General features: G+C 51.5%; 2 protein-coding genes across 6 annotated transcripts; both read right to left on the reverse strand.

Annotated features, from left to right (window-relative positions):
* Positions 1-3,144: 3,144 nt before the first annotated feature.
* Positions 3,145-5,736, reverse strand: LOC133494440 (myozenin-2-like). Of its 2 annotated transcripts, XM_061808286.1 has the most exons (4): positions 5,240-5,736; positions 4,897-5,062; positions 3,523-3,709; positions 3,145-3,455 (listed from the first exon to the last, which is right to left on the reverse strand). In XM_061808286.1, exons 1-4 carry the CDS (start codon positions 5,243-5,245, stop codon positions 3,254-3,256), a joined length of 561 nt encoding a protein of 186 aa, XP_061664270.1. In that variant the 5' UTR covers positions 5,246-5,736; the 3' UTR covers positions 3,145-3,253. The 2 variants fall into 2 exon arrangements, with proteins under 2 accessions (XP_061664270.1, XP_061664269.1); XM_061808285.1 differs by having other exon boundaries at positions 4,897-5,721.
* Positions 5,737-5,897: 161 nt separating this feature from the next.
* Positions 5,898-14,588, reverse strand: LOC133494437 (synaptopodin-2). 4 transcript variants are annotated; one of them, XM_061808279.1, is made up of 5 exons: positions 14,164-14,297; positions 10,696-13,298; positions 7,301-9,280; positions 6,435-6,493; positions 5,898-5,935 (listed from the first exon to the last, which is right to left on the reverse strand). In XM_061808279.1, the coding sequence occupies exons 2-3, from the start codon at positions 13,177-13,179 to the stop codon at positions 8,804-8,806; spliced, it is 2,961 nt and encodes a 986-aa protein (XP_061664263.1). In that variant the 5' UTR covers positions 13,180-13,298; positions 14,164-14,297; the 3' UTR covers positions 5,898-5,935; positions 6,435-6,493; positions 7,301-8,803. The 4 variants fall into 4 exon arrangements, with proteins under 4 accessions (XP_061664263.1, XP_061664264.1, XP_061664261.1 ...); XM_061808280.1 differs by lacking the exons at positions 5,898-5,935; positions 6,435-6,493 and having other exon boundaries at positions 8,936-9,246; XM_061808277.1 differs by lacking the exons at positions 5,898-5,935; positions 6,435-6,493 and having other exon boundaries at positions 9,155-9,280; positions 9,963-13,298.
* Positions 14,589-19,857: the final 5,269 nt, after the last annotated feature.

The following is a 19,857-nucleotide window of genomic DNA, read 5'->3' on the forward strand; positions in this document are numbered from 1 at the left end:
CTTGAAAGGACTCCACTGAAGAGACCGAAGCATTTCCTTCCAGGCATTTCCCTGCGGGATATATAACGTTTTCCTTCAAATTCATTTCAAGTTTTAGGAGCGTGGCGATAACGCGTTAGAGCGACTGCAGCTTTCTGCACGTAGTTTCGAGCCATATTTAGATGATACGCGGATCACTTCTAACTAAGAACAGACTCCCCGACGGTACGAATGACGATGTGTGGCGTACTCGGCCGCGAGTGACGACGACGGCGTAAAGCGGCCCGGCTCGGCCCCGCGACGAGCCACCCCGACCGAAGCCGTGATCGGACTCATGACACGACAAAGCTGCCGGGATGACGCCGGCATTATTTCCCCACTCACTGAGAAGAGGCTGGCCGGTGATGTGCTCTGTGGTCTGGCTGCAAAAACTGGATGACACAAGTATCACTTCCTTGTTGGCACTTGACCCGATCACTCCGGCGCTGGAGTCCAGCCAAAACGGGGGAGACTGTGATGTACTGGATCGCACTGTGGTCTTTATAACAAGCCGTATCCGTTTACTCTTTCAAATGTTTGTTGATTGAGGTCCCAACAGGTGGCGCGTACCATGACTCTAATTAGTCCATCCATGCATCCATCATCTACCGCTTTTCCAGGTCGAGTCGCGGGGGAATTAGCTTCAGCAGGGATACCCAGACTTCCCTTTCCCCAGCCACTTCTTCCAGCTCTTCAGGAGGGATCCCGACGCGTTCGCAAGCAAGCCGAGAGACATAGTCTCTCCGGCGTGTCCTGGGTCGTCCTCGGGGTCTCTTTCCGGTGGGACGTGCCCGGAACACCTCACCAGGGAGGCATCCGGGAGGCATCCGAATCAGATGCCCCAGCCACCTCATCTGGCTCCTCTCGATGCAGAGGAGTAGCGGCTCGACGCTGAGCCCCTCCCGGATGACCCAAGCCAGCCGAGAGACATAGTCTCTCCAGGTTGTCCTGGGTCGTCCTCGGGGTCTCTTTCCGGTGGGACATTCCCGGAACACCTCAGCAGGGAGGCGTGCGGGAGGCATCCAGATCAGATGCCCCAGCCTACCTCATCTGGCTCCTCTCAATCCGGACGAGTAGCGACTCGGCACTGAGCCCCTCCCTGATGACCAAGCTTCTCACCCTATCTCTCAGGGAGAACCCGGACACCCTGCAGAGGAAACTCATTTCGGCCGCTAGTATCTGGGATCTTGTTCTTTGGGACATGACCTACAGCTCATGCCCATAAGTGAGGGTAGGAACGTAGATCGACTGGTAAATTGAGAGCTTCACCTTTTCGACTTAGCTCCCTCTTGACCACAACGGACCGATACAAAGTCCGCATCACTGCAGACGCTGCACCGATCCGTCTGTCTAATTAGTCCCGAAAGCTTTTTAAGAATCATTTCTACGACAGCGTCCAATTAAAAACGAGCTCTTTGGCGAACCGCTCTGACCAGTTGCGTCTTTTCGCCTCGTTTCCGGACCTCGCCAAGTCATCCGACACCACCCTGGCTGACCCCCGAGCTCTGCGTATGTATTTTTAGATATCCCAAAAGGATTTGCACCTAACAGTGAGACCCGACACCTGTTGCGATCGTCTAGCAGCCGAAGCAAGTTTACTGACATCGGAGGGCTGCGTCTCGCATCCACACCTGCTCGAGCCTACTAAGACGTGTTCTCGCTGTCCGGCCTTTGCGGCTTTTAGTCCGCTCGTCCTACGTACGCTCGGGGATCGTGTTGTTTTCCAGCAGTCAGCACACTTGCTTGGTGTTGTACTGCTGAGTGGAACCCGAGGGAATGGGGGGGGGGGCAACAGAGGAACTGCTGATGGAGCTGCAGGGAAGGGCAGTCTGACATAAAAATATGCGAATACAACACACCTCCTGCAGTACTACATACACGTGGATCCGCAACTAAAGATAACTACATTTAAATAACAGTAGTCGCTCATTTATCGCAGAGGTTAGGTTCCAGAACCCCCCCCCCCCACACACACACACACACACACGATACATAGGTAATTTCCATGTTGCTTATCGCAACTACAGCCTGGTCGTTGTCGCAAATCAAGCTAAGCGTTGCTTTTTACCTGCATTTGTTCCTCCCGCTATTATGGGATATGTGCTTTCGCAATTCATCAAGTTTTTTTGGTCACTATTTGTGAATGTATTTCATAAAACTCTGACTGCGGCTTGTGTTTTAAACATGGACTTTATGGTCTTGTTTGGGGTGTGCGCGTCTTCAAGTAATTTAGTGACTTACCAGATGTACACACGAGCCGAGATTATCGCGTAAGGTGTGCTTTTCCGTTCTGAAAACGAGGCCAGATTGACCTCATAAGAATCCCTGCCGGCGTATTAAAACCTCATACCCAATAAACTACGTACGTACTCTGACCTATAAGTAAACAATCCGCGGTGTAAGTACTTTACCTGCAATAAGTGAAGGATTACTGTACATTAAAAATCACGTGGAAAAAAAAAAAAAAAATGGAACCAACTGTGACTGCGCTGCATGCCAAGGGAAACGCTCCCGAGGGGAAACGGGTCAGACACGAATAATCGAATTGTCTGGCTCCCCTCCGCCCTCCTTGACTGGTGGCCTAGTCCGAGCCCTGTGCCAATATTAGTTCCCGTTTAGTCGTTTTGCCGAACCCGCTGATCGCGGTTCAAATGAAGTCCACGCATCTATATTCGTGCAGAGGGCCGCTGGACACGTTTAGCAGCAGCGCTACCTTCCAGTGTTTTGCTAATTTAACACACCCTCCCGCTGCTAGTTTGAAACAATTGTAATCCCCTCACAGGTGGTAAAACGTAGACAGTTACCGGTGCTCGTTCGATAGCTTGACTGAACTCGCTGTAAGAAACGAACACGTAATCAACACACTTTAAAGCCGAGCTAACGGTGACAGTAACGCTAACAGACTAGCTAACAGTTTGCTAATTACCAGCCCGACGCTATCGTCAACCAGTTCTTCGTTCGAATTCGTCGCCTCCAACCGCACTCAACGTGCCTTGCCTTTTAAGGCAATACCCATTCAAGTTCACAGATACTACACCGTTAAGGATGGTGAAACCTCGTTTGGCTAATTTTAGCCGCTGCGGTTCCTCTCGAATACATCGTCCAAGTAAAATAATGCATTGAGCACAATTTTAATGGGCAAAAACAGTACCTCGGCACATTATTATGGATTTAAGCTTTTTTTGTGACTAACCCAACAGGTTCATGTACCTCACTTTTATTATTCTGAACAGGTTCAAAGGTCATCTGACTCAGGGGCGAGTGCGGCGCGCAGGGGGACCAAAGCGCCTGGAGACCGCCACCCCAGAGCGGCCCTGTTGAAGGAGGGGCGACGAGTGACGGCGTCCTCTCTGAGCTCGGGGTAGTCCGGCAGGGCAAAGTCCGCCTTCGGGGTCTGGAAGGTGGCTTCGGAGAAACCGCCGAATGGGATTGCCACTCTGAGGGCGGCAGCGTGTCAACGAAGGGGGTACTGGCGCCCGTTCTGTCGGAGTTCGCCCATCTCACCTGTTGAAGCTTCTGTAGCCCGGCAGTTGCGTCGGTGGTGGTTCCTTTTCGGACGCGCAGGCGGCGAGGGGGTCACTCAAGACCGGGTCCCTGACCAGAACCAGGTCCCATGGCGAGTGGTAAGACTTTGGTACGGCTGTGCTGTTGAACTTCTCAGGTGGGACGTTTTTCAAAGGACATCCGTACCCTTGTGGGGGGGGGGATACCGAAATGTCAGCTGGTTTTCAAGCAGTATGTACTCATACTATATATTACATTATATATTATATATACATTAATAGTTACAGTACAAACTATTAAAAAAGAATTCATGGAGAACTAAAACGGAAAAAAACTGGGAGGTAGAATGACAGAAGACGGAAACGGAAACATTTTAAAATGTAAAAAAAATACAAAATATATTTTAAAATATGATAAAAAAAATATTAGATCAAAATTTGCAGTCAAATACATTTTTTAAAAATATTGCAAATCAAAAAATAATTTGATTTTGGAGTACTTTTCCTGGCAGTGAATCAGTTTGGAGAGAGAGAGAGAGAGAGAGAGGCTGGCCTATCCAAAGAAGTATCCTTCAAAGCCGGTGCTTCATCCAGGAGGGGTGGGGGGCTTACGTAACGGGGGGGGGGGCATCGTGTCACATCCGAAGCGGTCACAATGAACAATTCTCCTTCCTGAGTTTATGTTTTCACCCCCAGGGGGGAAGAAGCACAGACCAAACAGACCTGTGGGGAAGTCGACAGTGTTTTTTTTTTTTTTTTTTTTGGGGGGGGGGGGGGAGAAACGAATATGGTTCACGGAGTAACGGCAAAAGGGGGTGCTTGGGATGGGGGGGGGGGGAGGCGTTATCAAACAGGAAAAGCCTCGCCCCGGGTCTCACGTGCCCCTCTGATGATGGTCCCGGGCAATTTTAAAGCGAGAGGAGACCCTGAAGGTTGAGACGCAACCAGTCAGTGGATTGCGGCGCAACACAATAGATCGCTGACCTTGCGATTTTGGAATCGTCGCAAAGAATTCTGGGTTCGAGAGCTTTGGTGTGAGGAACGTGGGCAACGCTTAAGGAAGGAAATGGTCCGTTCGCGGCGCGGCTGCCAGGCTTTACTCCCAAAATGACAGAAGTCTTCAAAACTTCACGATGAAATTTGTTGAGTAACTCGGTTCAAATTCGGATACAAAATTTCTTCTTTGAGCCTCGAATGACCCGCGGAAAACATAACAAATGATCCTCCGATTTTTTTTTTTTTTTTTTTTTTACGAGCCCAACAAATATGTTCCGAAGTAAAACCGGTTTAGGGGGCGAACAACGAGGTAATGTCCGTGGTTGGCTTTCACTACATCCGCGTCATTTTGCCGCGTTTTAACAGCGGCGTGGCCTACCGGGGGCGACGCTGTGCGGATCTGGTCTTTTTGCAGCTTCTGGCGCGCCGGCCCTGTCTCCGCCCGAGCCGTTCTCGCCGGGGTTCCGGTCCTCCGCGGAACTCACCACCTGGTCTGCGGGATTCGCCGTCTCTGCGGAATTCACCTGCGGCGAGTCTGTCTTGTCCTGGGAGGACATAAAACTGAATTGTTTTCCTGACGGGCTGCGGCCCAGTCAACCGCGAAGGATATTTATGATGATTTACTCCAGAACTTCCTGAGGAAATGTTTGACAACTTGAAACAAAATCCCTCCATTCGCCCCCGAGCGATAAACAAAGTAGAAATACGCCAGTCCTTCTCACTTGCATGATAAGAGGGAGAAGAGTGGCAGGAAATCCCCTCCTTCCTGCCGCTGTAATCCAGCCAAAACTAACAAAATAAAACAATTCCAAGTCAATCGAATGAACAAGAATTAAATGGCCCCCAAAAAAATGCAAGTACCATACGAAGTGTCGACAAAAATCACGATCAAGGTATGCAGATTAGGACATGGAGAAAAAGAGTCGTTTTGGCCTATGGGGTCCCTCAAGGGTCCGTTCTTGGACCCCCTCCTGTTCAGCCGGTCTATGCTACCCCTGGGTGAAATTCACAATTTTTCTCGTCCTCACTCATTTTTGGACATGAAAAAAAGGAATAAATATGTACTATGTAAATATTGCTATATGGTCTGTCTTATGCTAACAGATACGATTCGTTTCCCAGGCCATATCTCGAAAAAATGCCAGGTCACTTGGAGCTCCTGGCGCCTCTGCGATTATATTAAGGTGAAAAGCTTCTTTGCGGGTCAAAAGATGAATTTCATCTGTGTAATAAGACGCAGTAGGCGCCTACGTCGAGATGTGAGTCGTCGTCACCGCCGACGCTTTCGAAGGTGTATTTTTCCGATCGCTTCTGGCGCATCTTGAAGAGCCGCGAGCCCCGATTGGACGCCAGGGACAGCTCCTCGAGCATGATGTCCCGGGGCACGCTCAGTTTCTTGCCCAGGTCCACCTCCGCATCTGCGCAGAAAAACGGGACAGGGTTTGAGCGGCGGGGCGGGGGAGGGGGCTACCGTACCACGTCTCAGCTGTCGGTGGCATTCGGGAGCCTCTTCGCGCTGGGCAGCGGTCGTCCTCGCCGCAAATAACGTGTTGGACACGACAACGACAAAAGGGATTGGTTACATTGGACAGGAAATGGATTCATTGACTTACTTATGGGCCCGTCACACCATGACGTTCTGGTCAACGTTCTCTGAACATTTCAATCGTTCTACTTTTCAGCGTCTGGCGTGTGATTAACGTGTGTCTAGCGCACGAGAAGCGTCTCACAGCGACCAAAGAAAATACCCATAAAAACCATTAGCGTGTGCTAACGCGTCAGTGGAGCGCGACGAGCAATTTGTCAACGTTAGACGAGCGTGTGACTAAACGGGTGAATAACGACAGAATAGCGTTTTGCTGGCGTGTCATTTTTACAGTGGAAGGGCAACGAAAACGTTGGAAATTTCATACTCACTTCAGTTGTTCTCGGGAGTTTGAACGGTCAGCATCGGGTGCGGACTTCAGCAACTCGCGCTGCGAGTAAGAATGCAAAGCATCGGTTTATATACCCATCTGCACGGACGTTCGGGAAACGCACGAATGACGCTCAATGGACGCCGAAGGACGTTCGTTTGACTTTAGTTACGCGCTACGGGATCGTTCAGCGGTCGTTGACGGGTCGCCAGTGAGCCGTTCGCTGCAAAGCAAACTATTAAGTAACAACCAAGTAACGCTACACTAACGACTCACTGACGATAGCCAAATGCGGGCAACGCTCGGCGAACCTTAGTAAAACGTTCCACGGACGTTCTTGAACGTTCTGCAGCGTTTAAATTGATGAACGCTGGTCTAGGTGAGAACTTTTGTGCACGTTCAAAACTTTTTTTTTTCCCGGACCGGCGTTCTCCGCCGACTCCCGGCGATCGTTGACGTTCGCTAGCGTTCGAACGACGCTCATCTGGCGCTATCCCGGCGACCGTGGGCGACTACCGACGTTTCCTCAAACGCGACAGAACCCTGACGAGAACGTCATGGTGTGACGGGGCCATTATAGGCAGGCTCTGGTCCCGGTTCTGGCACCAAAAGAGTACAAAGTATAAATTTTAAGGGTGCAATTGCAAGTTACTACTTTAGTACCCTTGACCGAAGAATAATTGTCTATCTAACGTACATGAGCGTATGTTCCATGACGAAGGAATCCCACCCCTGACACCAAAAGGACACTGCTCTACGAAAGCGCTAACTTTTAGAAAGTTGATTGTACCCTTTATACATATTTTAGTGATTAATGACGCAAAAGAGATATTGAGGAAGTCTCACAAAAAAGAGCAAACGACTAACCTTCCGCATCTTGAATCTCCCCGCAGATTGCCGCGGCCTGGCGTTTCCTCTCCCCGGTCGTCACGGTGGCGAAAAGTGACATGGCTGACCCTGGGAATTGACGACAACACGATGCTATGACCTCGATAACTTATCCGAGCGTAGAAAATGGCGAAGTTAGCACATCTCTTGAAATAACCTCGCGGCGTTAAAGCGCAAGCTCGTCAAACACGGAGAAGCGGTCAATCGATACACGGGGGGAGACTGCAAACGACTCTTCAATTGGCGCGTTTTGCTTGGAACGGCCTGGTGTTCAAATACTTTTCTCCGTGTCTATTTGGGCCGTGAAGCCGAGCCATTCGATTGACGGGAAAATGTACGGAGTGAATCCGTGCGGTACGGTCGCTTACCTGGTCTGAAGGAACCTGGCGGCGCAGGTGGACGGTTCGAGCTGAGTGGGGACCAAGGGGAGGTTCCCGGGGGTCTGCGGCCCAGACCTGACGGAGTGACCGAATGAGCGCGCGGGTGGGTCGGTGGGTGTCGGTACGTTGCCGTTGGTATGTTGCGAACAAATGACGGCGGGGTCTAAATTTAGAGCGGCACCATCGCTTGGTTGCTACAGTAGGAGGGCGATTCTTTCGGGAACTGCAACTCGTGGTGTAACGATGAAATTGTTTCCCAACCTTTACCGTTCTTTAGTTGGACTTAATGGCCTCGTAACAGGTTTAAAAACCGGTGTGGCTAGCGTTAGCTAGAGACCTCGCAGGAAAAGAGGAAACACAAATTATTTTCTGCTATCCATCCATCCATTATCTACCGCTTTTCCAGGTCGGGTGGCGAGGGAGGTCGCTTCAGCGGGGATACCCAGACTTCCCTTTCCCCAGCCACTTCTTCCAGCTCTTCCGGAGGGATCCCGAGGCGTTCCCAAGCCGGCCGAGAGTGGCGTGTCCTGGGTCGTCCTCGGGGTCTCTTTCCGGTGGGACGTGCCCGGAACACCTCACCAGGGAGGCGTCCGAATCAGATGCCCCAGCCGCCTCATCTGGCTCCTCTCGATGCGGAGGAGTAGCGGCTCGACACTGAGCCCCTCCCGGATGACCGAGCTTCTCACCCTATCCCTAAGGGAGAGCCCGGACACCCCGCGGAGGAAACTCATTTCGCCCGCTTGTATCTTGCACATTTCAACCAACCAACCATTATCTAAGACGCTTATCCTCACGAGGCTCGCAGGAGTGCTGGAGCCAATCCCAGCTGTCACCGGACAGGAGGGGGTTGGGAAAAAGTGCTTTGGCGAACAAGTAGATGAAAAAGCATTTGGTGCTATACTGACTTTATTTTGGAAATATGGAAGGAGGGTATAGTAATAAGCATGCTGTATTGAAACTACCACTGCAAAAAAATGACGTGAAACGGATGCAAAAGTGGTGAAAAAAAAAAGGGGGGGTGGGTGGGAGGGGGGCGCACACGGATAAGGTACGTGATGATTATATATTTTACGGCATGCAAAGTTTCTGAAGTCGTTGCTGCTCACTGCTGCCAGTACAGAGACCTGCGCAGTCCCACTGGGGGCCTTTTACCCTCAGACGGGGCCCCCGTGTGGGTCACAGACCTCGTAGACTGCCACTGCCTGGGCAGGGACCCATAACCGACACGCCCACCACCGCTGGGGACGCCCCCTCGACAGGGAGCCCGACGCCAACGGGCGCCCGCCTTCTCCGGACACGCTCGGGCCGTCCACTGGGCAGGCGGCTCAGGGACCAGCTTACGCTGGGCCGCCAGGCGGACGCTGGAGGCCAAGTTCTGCTCTAAGTCCTGGACGGCGAAAGCTTCATCCACCAGCCCCAGGGGGTGGCGCGACGCGGCCTCCCAGGGCGTAAGGGCTTTGGGGGCCTTCTCCAGCCACGAGGTCTGCCTGGATACCGGATCCCTGGAGGAGGAGGGCGACTGGCGGCCTGGAGACGACACCCTACCTGGAGGGGACAGAGAGTAGCGTCTGCCAGTTTCCTGGCGGGTGGGAGTAGGGGTAGGGTAGGAGTGGAGGGTGGGGGGGGGGGGAGACCCAGTCATGTTTATAGCAGTTATCTTGTGGCGGTACAATGCTGCGCCCGTGTGGCGAAAGATAAAAGTGCAAGAGATTGAAGCGCTGTTGTCATCGCATATTCATTTGGCAAAATTATGTCAAGTAGAAAGGTGTGGAAAATCTGAAGAGACGGTCACGTGGTTCGACTTCAGAGCCACTAGTTCACGACGTGACATTTCGGTTTACCTTTCAACGTAGACAAAAGAAGGCATGCACGACGGGGGAGGGGGGGGAAAAAAGAGAAAAGGAAGCCAAGGGAGGATGAGAGTTTGCTTTAATGGCACTGCAGCGAACGGTGGAGAAAGCGCAGAAGAAGAAAACAAGGGAGGGAAGAACAGAAAACAGAGCAACTGAGGAGCAAACAGAAATAAATAAACAGAAGATCATCATTGATCTATTCATAAAACGGTACGGTTTGACTATTCATGGGGTGGGAGGGGGTGGCGTCGGCTGGAGTAGAAATTCAAGCCGGCTACCGGCGCACCGCGGTTTAAATATAACAGCCAGCGTGATGCAACAGGTGACCCCGCAACCTTAAGATAGATGGATCTGATCCGAGGTACCGCAGGGGGGAAATGGACTCTCGACTCCAAATTCATTTCTCACCTTACATTCTTAATTTTTACCGCCGCTTGGGGGTTTTCACGCAGACTATCGGGAGCAAGAATCATTCTCTCTCGGCGACCGTGGGCTTCCACACCTGAGCCGAGCACTTTTGGGCCGTAAACTTTGGTTTCGGCGCCGCGCTGAGGTTGCCGCCGGTTGTGGAGGCGGGCGGGGAAGCTACAGGGAACGTTGGTGCTACGTTGGGGGGAGGGGCCTGCTGGAAGGGTATTGGTGGAGGGGAAAGGTAAGGGGGACTACCAGCTGCTTGGTAGGGGACCTGAGGGAGCGGGTACTGGGGATTGGGTTGGTTATATGGTTGCCAGTAAGGACCACCTGAAGATTGCTGGTAAGGATCAGCCGGCGGATAAGTGCTAGGCGCTAGCTGGTAGTTGCCTTCGTAGGCCTGTTGGGGGTACGAGGCACTAAATGTTTTAGCTGGTTGAACTGGGACCTGTTGCTCATACGGTTGCTGGTTCTGAGGTAAAGAACCGGGCTTAGGAGTGGGCTCTTTTGCCGCTTCTGGTGCAGGCCCGTATGTAAAGAGCGAGGCGCTAAGTTGGTAGGGCTGATGCTTCATTACGTCGACTACATCGAGCGGTTTGGGGGCGGGTCCTTGTTTGCCTTTTTTCTTGGCTTTGGACACAAGGCCACCAGAAGTGGGTTGTTTTGACGCGGCCGGCGGATAAGAGGGGGACTGGATGGGATTGAAACCCCGTGAAGGTGGAGCACGTACGTTGGGTGTGTACTTCCACTCGTTTGGTAAGGAGGCAGATGGCGATGCGGATCGACTCGCCATGTTGGCCTGCACGGTCTCTGAGTCCACCACGTACTTCTCCATGCGCGACTGCCTCTTGGCAAACATGTCGGCTCCTTTCCCTCGGACAGCCGGCATCTCATATGCCGAACCGGTGGTTGACGGGTTCAAGACGGTGGCCAAGGGGTTGACAAGTGGTGAAACTCTCTGACCAGAGGTGAAGTTTTTAATTCTCTGCGGGTCCTGACTTTGATGGGTATGCCAAGGTTTGGGCAAAGGTGGAGCATTGGTGGGAGGTGTTTGTTGGGACTGTGGTGCCCAGGAACTGTCAGGGGTTTGAGACTGAGCCGGCGGCCAGGCATTCATCGAAGGTTGCGGCGCTCTATTCCAAGGTTCTTGTTGCCAGGATGGCTGTGGCTGCGGATGATTGGACTGGACCCAGGACGGCTGATGTTGCACCAGCTGCTGGGACCCCCAGGAACTAGTGGGAAACTGGACCTGTTCTGCAGGTTGCTGGGGCCAAGATGCCTGTGGCTCAGGCTGAGCGGGAACCTGCCCCCAAGGATTCAAACCGGCGGCAGGCAGTGTCTGTGGTTGTGCCTGGGGTGACTGGGTCCAAGAAGGTTGTGACGGGGGGCAGGTATTAATTGGAGGTTGTGCTTGAGATTGAGCAGGTGCTTGGATCTGTGGCCAGACTTTTTGCTGTGCTTGTGGACCCCATCCCGGTTGTGGTTGGGATTCTGGTTGAACCCAATGATCTTGGGATTTGGCAAGCCCCCATATCGGTTTAGAGTCTACTTGAGGAGCCTGGGCACAGGAAACCTGCGAGTGCTGCTGCAGTATCGGTTCTTGTGGTCGACACCAGTTTGGTGGCATTTGTTGCACTTGTGCCTCTGGAGTGTGCCCCCAGTTCGGCGGTGTTTGAGACTGCGGTGGATCTTGGGGTTGACACCAGGACGGTGGAGCGTGCGATTCTGCTTGCTTTGCTTGATCCCAGGAGGTCGGAATTTGGGGTGTCCAAGTATCGGCAGGGGGCTGCGGCCGGCCTTGATTGTGAGCTGGTTGAGGTGCCACCCACTGTGGAGAGGGTTGACTTATGGGTGGTTCCTGTGGCTGCGGATAACGGGAAATTGTAGATTGCTGCTGGGGTACTTGTGCAGTATCCCAAATTCTTCCAGCACTCCCCTCGGGCTGTGGTGAAGAGCTGGCATGACCGTTTCCCTCTTGGAAAGCAAGTTGCTGTTGTTGGGTTTCGGGTGCAGAAGGAGGCCACGTTTGTTGTTGCTCTGTGCCAGTAGGGGGTTCCAACTGGGCTTGTGGTGGAGAGGGTCCAGGGGCAGGCACAGTAGAGATTAGGTCTTGGTCATTTGAAGGGGTTCTCTCTCCGGTGGGGGCTACAGCAGGTGTGGCTGCACTATTTTCAGCATGCTGAGGCATGTCGTGGTTGGTTCCTTCCATCTGCGGAGACCAGGGGGGAGTGCTGGGATCCATCACGGGCTTTGGGGCCACCGGCGGAGGAGTCTTGTGCTTCGACCCGGGCGACTGAAGGAAATTACAAGCCTCAGCGCCAAGGCTGAGGTAGTCTTCCTCTGGTCCTGACTCAAAACCCATCTTCTTGTAACTCATGTTCAGGAGGTTCAGCAACTCAGGATTAGGTGACATCTTTGGCGCCTCTTTAAACGTGAACATGGGCTTGCCGACATTCCTCCTCTTAGAATCCAGAATCCCCGACCGGATCGCCGGCGTGGAAATGCGCTCATCGCGGGAAGCGATGTGCTCTCCTTGGCCCGTGGAATATTGATGAGTCCCGCTTGTTACAGGAGAGTAAGGGGCCGCTGGCATGTTTTGTACGGAAAAGGGCTTGGCGGTGCGATTGCCGGAAGAACTCTGCGCCTCGTGGCTTTGCGGTTTCACCGACCTATTTCCAGTAAACTGAACATGCTGGTCTTGGTGGTACAGTTGCTGTTGCTCAAACTGCTGCTGCTGATACTGTTGGTACTGCTGCTGCCGGTGCCGGTTCAGATCCATGTACGCGTGGGCCTCCACGGTGGGCTGCGCCGGACCTGCTTCCACTTTCTGTTCCCCTTCCACGGGGATCCCTTGGCGCCGGAGCTCTTCGTGCTCGGCCGCAATCTCATCCATCCGCTGGCGCCTCTGGGCGAACATGAGGGCGCCTTTGCCCTTGGTTTCTGGCAAACACTCCATGGGAGTTTGCTTCAGCTCAACGTCAAGGAGGCTTTTATCCAAGCAGATCGTCAGCACGCCTTCGCCAGCGCGGGCATCCGTGAGGAAATGCTTCTCTAAATCCGACCGGTCTTGATCGGCGAGCGTGAACTCAACAACATGGATCCCCGACTGGGCGTTGTCTCCGTCCTCTTCGGCGCTGTCGTCCCGGTCGTCCTCTCCGGTGCCGTAGCTCACCAAGGTGTACTTCTTGGCCCTCTGCCGGTGCTTCTTGAACATCAACAGGCCCTTGTTGTTGGGGTTGGGCTGCGCGGCGCTGAGGAGGAGGGCGATCCGCTTACATTTGGACTTGGCCTCCTTCACCTGCTTCTCGGACAGACTCTCGCTGCGCCTGAGCCCTGCGGGGAGACACATTGATTGACGGCTTTTCCGGTCAAGGGAAGTCAAAGATAAGTAGCGACAACACCGACAGATCACCGATTAGTTTTTGTGACACAACAAACAACAAACAAACACCGATAAACCACTGAGCTGCTTTGTCCGTGCACATCCCTCCATCCCTAGCGGTGTAGCCTCCCTCATTTGTGAAGCCATAAAGCCGCAAAGCAATTCCAAAAAGTCTTTGACCCGTGGCTAAGAACACCGTGCGTAAAATCAGCGATCCCACAAAGTGCTTGCAAATTGACTCGCGTTGAAGTATTTCAATCCGCAAAACGTTTGGTAAAACCATTTCAAAACGAGAGCACGAATGCTTATTTGTTTGAATTCCCCCGCAAGACCGACCTGACGGTGGCGAGGAGAGCGCGAGTGAGCGTCCGACTCACTCTTTCAGCTCGCTTTAAGCGACCCTTCGGAGGGGGAGGATCAGGTGACGGCGTTGGGGGCGGGGTGGGGCGGCATGTGCCGGTGTCTGTCAACGTGCCGCCGGTGTATTTCGGGCCTCCGCGACGGCTCGCGAATAAAATCAAACCAAATCGAATAAAAAGCACGGCGAGGAAACTACCGTCGAGAGTTTTCTCGGCTCTGATCTGCTGTGTCTGTTTTATCTGTTGACCGCACTTTGGGATCGTTTCAGAGCGGGACTTTCGTTCTGAGGAATGGCCGCCAGCTGCAGCGCTATTTTTGGGCGCGTTGGGCATCACGCTTTGGAATGAACACATGATGTCGTCAAATAACCTTTAACACACCCAAACGCTCACACACACAGAAAAAAACCAAAAACAGTCTATTAGAAAATCAACAAATTCCAATAAGCATACTCACTGGCGTGCCTCGCTCGGTGCTTGTTGGGTTTCTCTTGATCGGAGTCGGAATCCTGCTCCTCGACGGGCGTTCCCTCATCTGAGGGGATTTGGAAAGCGACACTAAAAGAGCCGGGGAGCTCGCAGGACCCTCCTCCCGCGCCTCGGGATCCGGCGCTCGCCCCGGGACCTCCCACTCCGCCGCCCGGGATGCCCCCCGCCGGCGTCGCTCGCACCACACCCCGCTGGCTGAGCGGCGTCCGGCCGGGGGACGACGGTGCGGCGCCGGCGCGTTCTCCCTCGACGCCCTGTACGGTCCCGGTTTTCTGGGGAAAGGACAGCCCGGGCGTCCCTCCAGCGTGGACCCTGAGCAACTCCCCATCAGAAATTTCGTCCTGGGGCTCGGATATGTAGAGCTCCCTCAGCTTTAAAGCTTCATTCTCGCCTTCGATCTACATCAGGAGATGAAACGCTGCTGTTATACGCAGCTGAGCAAAATTAATTCCTGACATCCATTTTCTATATATATATATATATATCCTTTATCCCATTAGGATATCAAAAAGCAGATGTTGTATTGATGCACTGAAATTGCCAGCAACACACCTGAACTGCCCCCACCCCCAAAAAAAAGACACTGCAATATGTGAAATCTACCAAGTAGTGACCACATATATTTTGAAAAAAAATGTGATTAAAGCTTCTAAGCGTACCATAATAAACAGTAGTATCGCACACTTACATTTTAGTCCTTGTAATGTGTGTTGTAATTCATTTTTGCCTTTTCAAATCACACCCGGCTTGCCCTACCTCTTGATGAGCAACCGCAGGCGGCCGTCCGATGCGTCGACGAGGGCGCGGGCCCGCGAGAGGGCCACGCCGCCGCACGGCTCCCCGTTCAGGGACACCACCTGGTCGCCTTCCCGTACGCCGGCCCGGCGAGCCCGGCCGCCTTCGTCCACCTGCGGCGGGACAACAAGTCGCATCGCTAAACCCTCCAGAGCGCCTCTGTTCCCGGCGGCGAAGACATTACGCGGCGATGTGAAAATTGAACGTCTGCAATGCGATGCATTTGAAAGGGCAGTTATCAGAGTGAAGGATGCTTTTGTCCCACAACCCGTAAAACGGTCCATTAATCCGACAACTTCAATCGTCAGAAGCCGACTACGAGTCTTATACTACTGGAAGCGGCTGTAAAAGATGACTCGGGCAGGAAAGCGAATTAAAACATACCCTTGTAGTTGCTACACAGCTTCGTGAAATTTGCACCTTGATGAGAGTGACATTATTTGCCTTGAGGATGCTCGTGGAAAAGTGCAGAGAACGTCAGAAGGAGCTAGAAAAAGCCTACGACAGAGTACCAAGAGAAGAACTGTGGTACTGGATGCGGAAGTCTAGTGTGTCAGAGAAATATGTTCGAACCGTACAGGATATGTATGAGGGCAGCAGAACAATGGTGTGCCGTAAGGTGTGACAAAAGAATTTGAGGTGGAGGTGGGACTGCATCAAGGGATCAGCTCTGAGCCCCTTCCTGTTCGCTGTGGTAATGAATAGGCTGACAGATGAGGTTAGACCGGAATCCCCTTGGACACTGTTGGGTCCTAGCGGGTTGGAACAGCTGGCGGAAGGTGTCTGGTGTGTTACGTGACAGAAGACTCTTCGCGAGGATGAAGGGCAAACTTTATAAAACGGTCCGGATTAGAGACAGTGGCACTGAAGAGACAACAGGAAGCAGAACTGGAGGTACCGGAAATGAAGATACTGAGGTTCTCTCGTTCGGACTGAGCAGGTCGGATTGGATTAGGAACGAGCCGATTCGAGGGACAGCCAAAGTCGGATGTTTTGGAGACGGGGTCCGAGGAGAGCAGACTTCGACGGTTTGGACGTTGTTCCGAGGCGCGAGAGTGACTATATTGGCGGTAGGGTGCTTAGGATGAGCTGCCAGGACAACAGTGACTTGCAGTAACACCTTTTCATGCCGCTAGATGTCGCCCTTGTACTAAAGAAGGAGGCCGAGAGGTCCCATAAATAAAGTTCCGACCCGTGCCAATCGGGCATCCTGCTGTAGATGACATGACACAACCCACAAATGTTCTTTTATGAGCAATTTTATAGCGCTGATAAACCCCCTCATGTGTGCATCCAGACCCTACAAGGTATCCTTTGTGCCTTCTACCGGGACTTACCTCCAAAAAAGGAGGTGAAACACTTCTTAGTGGCACTCTCTCCAAACATTCGAGCTCAAACAATCCCCTGAAATCGACTTTATAGTCACTTCCAAGCTCCCGGCGCTTCCTGGCCGTGGCAGCGTTAAAGGGGAAATCCGGTTCTTTGCATGAACAGGTCATGTAATGTGTACCCTATTTTGACAATGTGATCTTCTCTCATTTAAGTGTTTTGAGAAGGTTTTTATCGACAATTACCAATTTTCAGGGGTGCTGCCATTTTTGCAAGTCACGTGACCTACCTAGACGGATGTGACGTGTTACGTGCCGTTCCAACCGTTGGATTACATGGGACACCATTATTCCCAGCGTCGTTTTCTCGGATTTATCCTCGTCTGATGAAGAAAAAGCAGTAATCGGTTGATCGGGAAGACGGAGGAATACTTCCGTACAGATTTGAACCTGCGGCTGTAATTAATGTTGAATATTCGGATGGTTCTTCAGGCGGAATGATGCGGAGTCTGACTACTCGGAGGCCTACGCACGGGACATAAGTGCGTAAACAAAGGCCCCCGGGAGCTCCGGGCCGGCAGCCGCGGATGGTTCTTCGGACGGGAATGACGCGAAGTCGGACGAGCGAGCTCCGGCGGTGGGCCGCGAGCTGAGCTTCCAGGTGGCGGACGCTGTTAGCCCAAACGCCGAAGCCAAGCTAAAGGCCTCCGCCACAACCGAAGCTCGGCTAAAGGCCTCCGCCATCGGCGTAGGCGGGCCGCGAGCCGTGCTTCGACGGAGACGTTTAGCCGAACTTCGGTGGAGGCTTTTAGCCGAACTAAAGGGTCGTCAGACTCCGCGTCATTCCTGTGCGGCGTCCGGCGGAGGGCCGTTAGCCGTCAGACTCCGCGTCATTCCCGTCCGAAGAACCATCCGAATATTCAACATTAATTACAGGCGCAGGTTCAAATCTGTACGGAAGTATTCCTCCGTCTTCCCGATCAACCGATTACTGCTTTTTCTTCATCAGATGAGGATAAATCCGAGAAATCGGCGCTACTGCTATCAAATGAGAGAGGATTTAGCATCACATTGTCAAAATGGCGTACATATTACATTGGATAGCTTCAGCTTCTTAGCGGCATTTGCGGGCCACTGGAGAATTTATGCACAGCTCCCGGCTGTGACGGAGTCACCGCTGAAGTCACGCCATGCGTTTTTTTTTTTTTTTTTTTGAATATTTGATCACATCGAGGCCCGAGAAACACCGCTCGTCGTCCTTTCTTTGAAACCTTCGGTTCAAAAGCGAAGCTCGCTCTGCTCCGTTTGGCGGAAGTTCACGGACCGGCTCTCTCGGACGGGACGCCCCTGAAAATTCGGAATTGTCGATAAAAATCTTCTCAAAACACGATGAAACGAGAGAGGATTCGCCATCACTTTGTCAAAATAGAGGATTGGACACACTGTTCATGCAAAGCACTGGATTTCCCCTTTAAGCAATTCAATGTCAAAATTCAGGCGAAATCGGCCTCCAGTTTATCTTTTTAAATAGGCACCGGCGAGCGGTCGTAATTTGGCGTTTTGCTGATTTCCAAGCGCGTCACCAGACGGCGGGTCTGCGCATCTGCGCAACAAACGGCAATCCTTTGCCTCGTTCGCCAGCGACGACTCGGTTTCTGTTGCTTTAAAAACAAAAAGTGACCTCATCAATTTTGTACACAGGTCAGAAGAGAGAGGGGGGTGAGGGGGGGGGGGTAAAAAACACACGTTCCCTTATATGGACAGAACATTTCACGGTGGATCCACCGAGGGCCCTGCCACTGTCATGCCTTGCGTGCGCGTTACGTTGTCAGAAGTGTTGCGGAGTCAGGAATGTAGAGTGGAAGTTGATGAGAGACACGTGCTGCCGACTTTATTTACCTTCCAAGTACAGCAGGCCCGTTGTTTTGCTACGAAATTCATGGATGCACACTTGAATCTTACACCCCCCCCCACCCCCCCCACCGCATAACACGCATACCTTTCGCCCTGCAGCTTTTCGTTTGAAAATCTTTCATCACACGCTCGGCCTTGACCATATAAGGGGGTTGAAGAAGGACCCGACTCTCCCACGACGTCGCGTTCTACTTTGCAGAAAAATGATTCGTTTCTCCTAATAGATGCAAAACAAAAATATGAAGCGTTACCTGGGAAACCAGCAGGGGTGCGTCGCTGTCCCCTCGGCCCTCTTCCAGGGTGAACCCCCAGGGCGCGCCACCTTGCAAAGTGACGCAGATGTGATCCCCGGTTTTCATGCTCTGCGGCGCCGACGGCTGCTCGTCCGGACCACTGCCGGAGTGGGTCACGGAACAATCGGACTGTTGGGGTGTGTGTGTGGGGGGGGGAGTTCAGAAAAACAGAACAACACACCCACCGGACCCACTCCCTACTCCCTCCATCCTCTCCTCCAGCTTCCGAGCAGAGTCCGGCCCGCGGGGGTGACGTCAAAGCTCAAAGGGGGGGTAGAGAAAGGGGTGAGCTGTTATGGGGGACCGACATGCAGACACTACTTAGAAAGAAAGAGAAAAAGAAAGGGAGAGAGAGAGAGAGAGAGAAAATCGTTCCCCACCTTGTGTTAAATCAGGGCGTCTCGAACCCAATTTCGGGTTTAGAGTCCGGGCCGCAGCCTCAGCTCACATGTATGCAATTTCAATGAAAAACATTTTTTAAAAAATCACATCTTTTCAAATGTCTTTTTATTTTATTTTTTTTTAAAGGGTGACACTAATATTAAACTTTCATGGTAAAAATGTATTGGCATGCAGCTCGCGGGCCGCTAGTTTGAGACCCACTTTTTCAGATTATATATTAAATAATAATAATAAATATGTACACTATAAACTAGCAGAGACAGCCCGAGCAAGAACATTTTGAAATGGTCATTTTATTCAGGAACATTAAAATATTCTTAACGGGACAAGCTGAAAGGAAAAGAAGAAGAAGAAGAAGAAGAAGCGAGCTAGCTAGCCTGATAAACGGAAACATAATAAATAAATAAATATATATATATATATCAATAAAAATCAATATTATTCAAACTATATATTAGTACTACATTGCTCTCAGCATCCAAATAGAAAACATTAAATATAACATTTTAAATGGGGTAATGTTTACATTCAATACGCATCGATTAAAAAAACATATTAAATATCATATTTTTGAAATGGGTTAATGTTTACATTACATAAAAACAAACATAAAATTTATATTATTCAAACTATATATTGTTACTACATTGCACTCAGCTTGCAAAATTAGCCAAAAATATATATTTTAATGAAAAAAATTATATATCACATTTTTAAATGGGTTAATGTTTACATTCGCGACGTGTCGTGTTTAACCCAAGCAAGCACGTTTTGAAATGGTCATTTTATTCAGGAATATTAAAATATTCTAAACGGGACAAGCCAAAAGGAAATGAAGAAGAAGAAGCTAGCTAGCTAGCATGATAAAAACAAATATAAAATCTATATTATTCAACCTATATATTATTACTACATTGCACTCGGCTTGCA

The sequence above is a fragment of the Syngnathoides biaculeatus genome, chromosome 21, assembly GCF_019802595.1.
Source record: "Syngnathoides biaculeatus isolate LvHL_M chromosome 21, ASM1980259v1, whole genome shotgun sequence".
In the NCBI taxonomy this organism is placed as follows: Eukaryota; Metazoa; Chordata; class Actinopteri; order Syngnathiformes; family Syngnathidae; genus Syngnathoides; species Syngnathoides biaculeatus.

What these genes read in the sequence shown, in the direction of transcription:
- LOC133494440 (XM_061808285.1), bottom strand. Translation starts at nt 5,074, where the DNA reads ATGTCCTCCCAGGACAAGACAGACTCGCCGCAGGTGAATTCCGCAGAG. An exon ending in TCCGCACAGCGTCGCCCCCG is followed by an intron (nt 3,710 to 4,896) that starts GTAGGCCACGCC and finishes CCCCCCCACAAG; the next exon opens with GGTACGGATGTCCTTTGAAA. An exon ending in GGCTACAGAAGCTTCAACAG is followed by an intron (nt 3,456 to 3,522) that starts GTGAGATGGGCG and finishes TGCCGCCCTCAG; the next exon opens with AGTGGCAATCCCATTCGGCG.
- LOC133494437 (XM_061808277.1), bottom strand. Translation starts at nt 13,179, where the DNA reads ATGTTCAAGAAGCACCGGCAGAGGGCCAAGAAGTACACCTTGGTGAGC.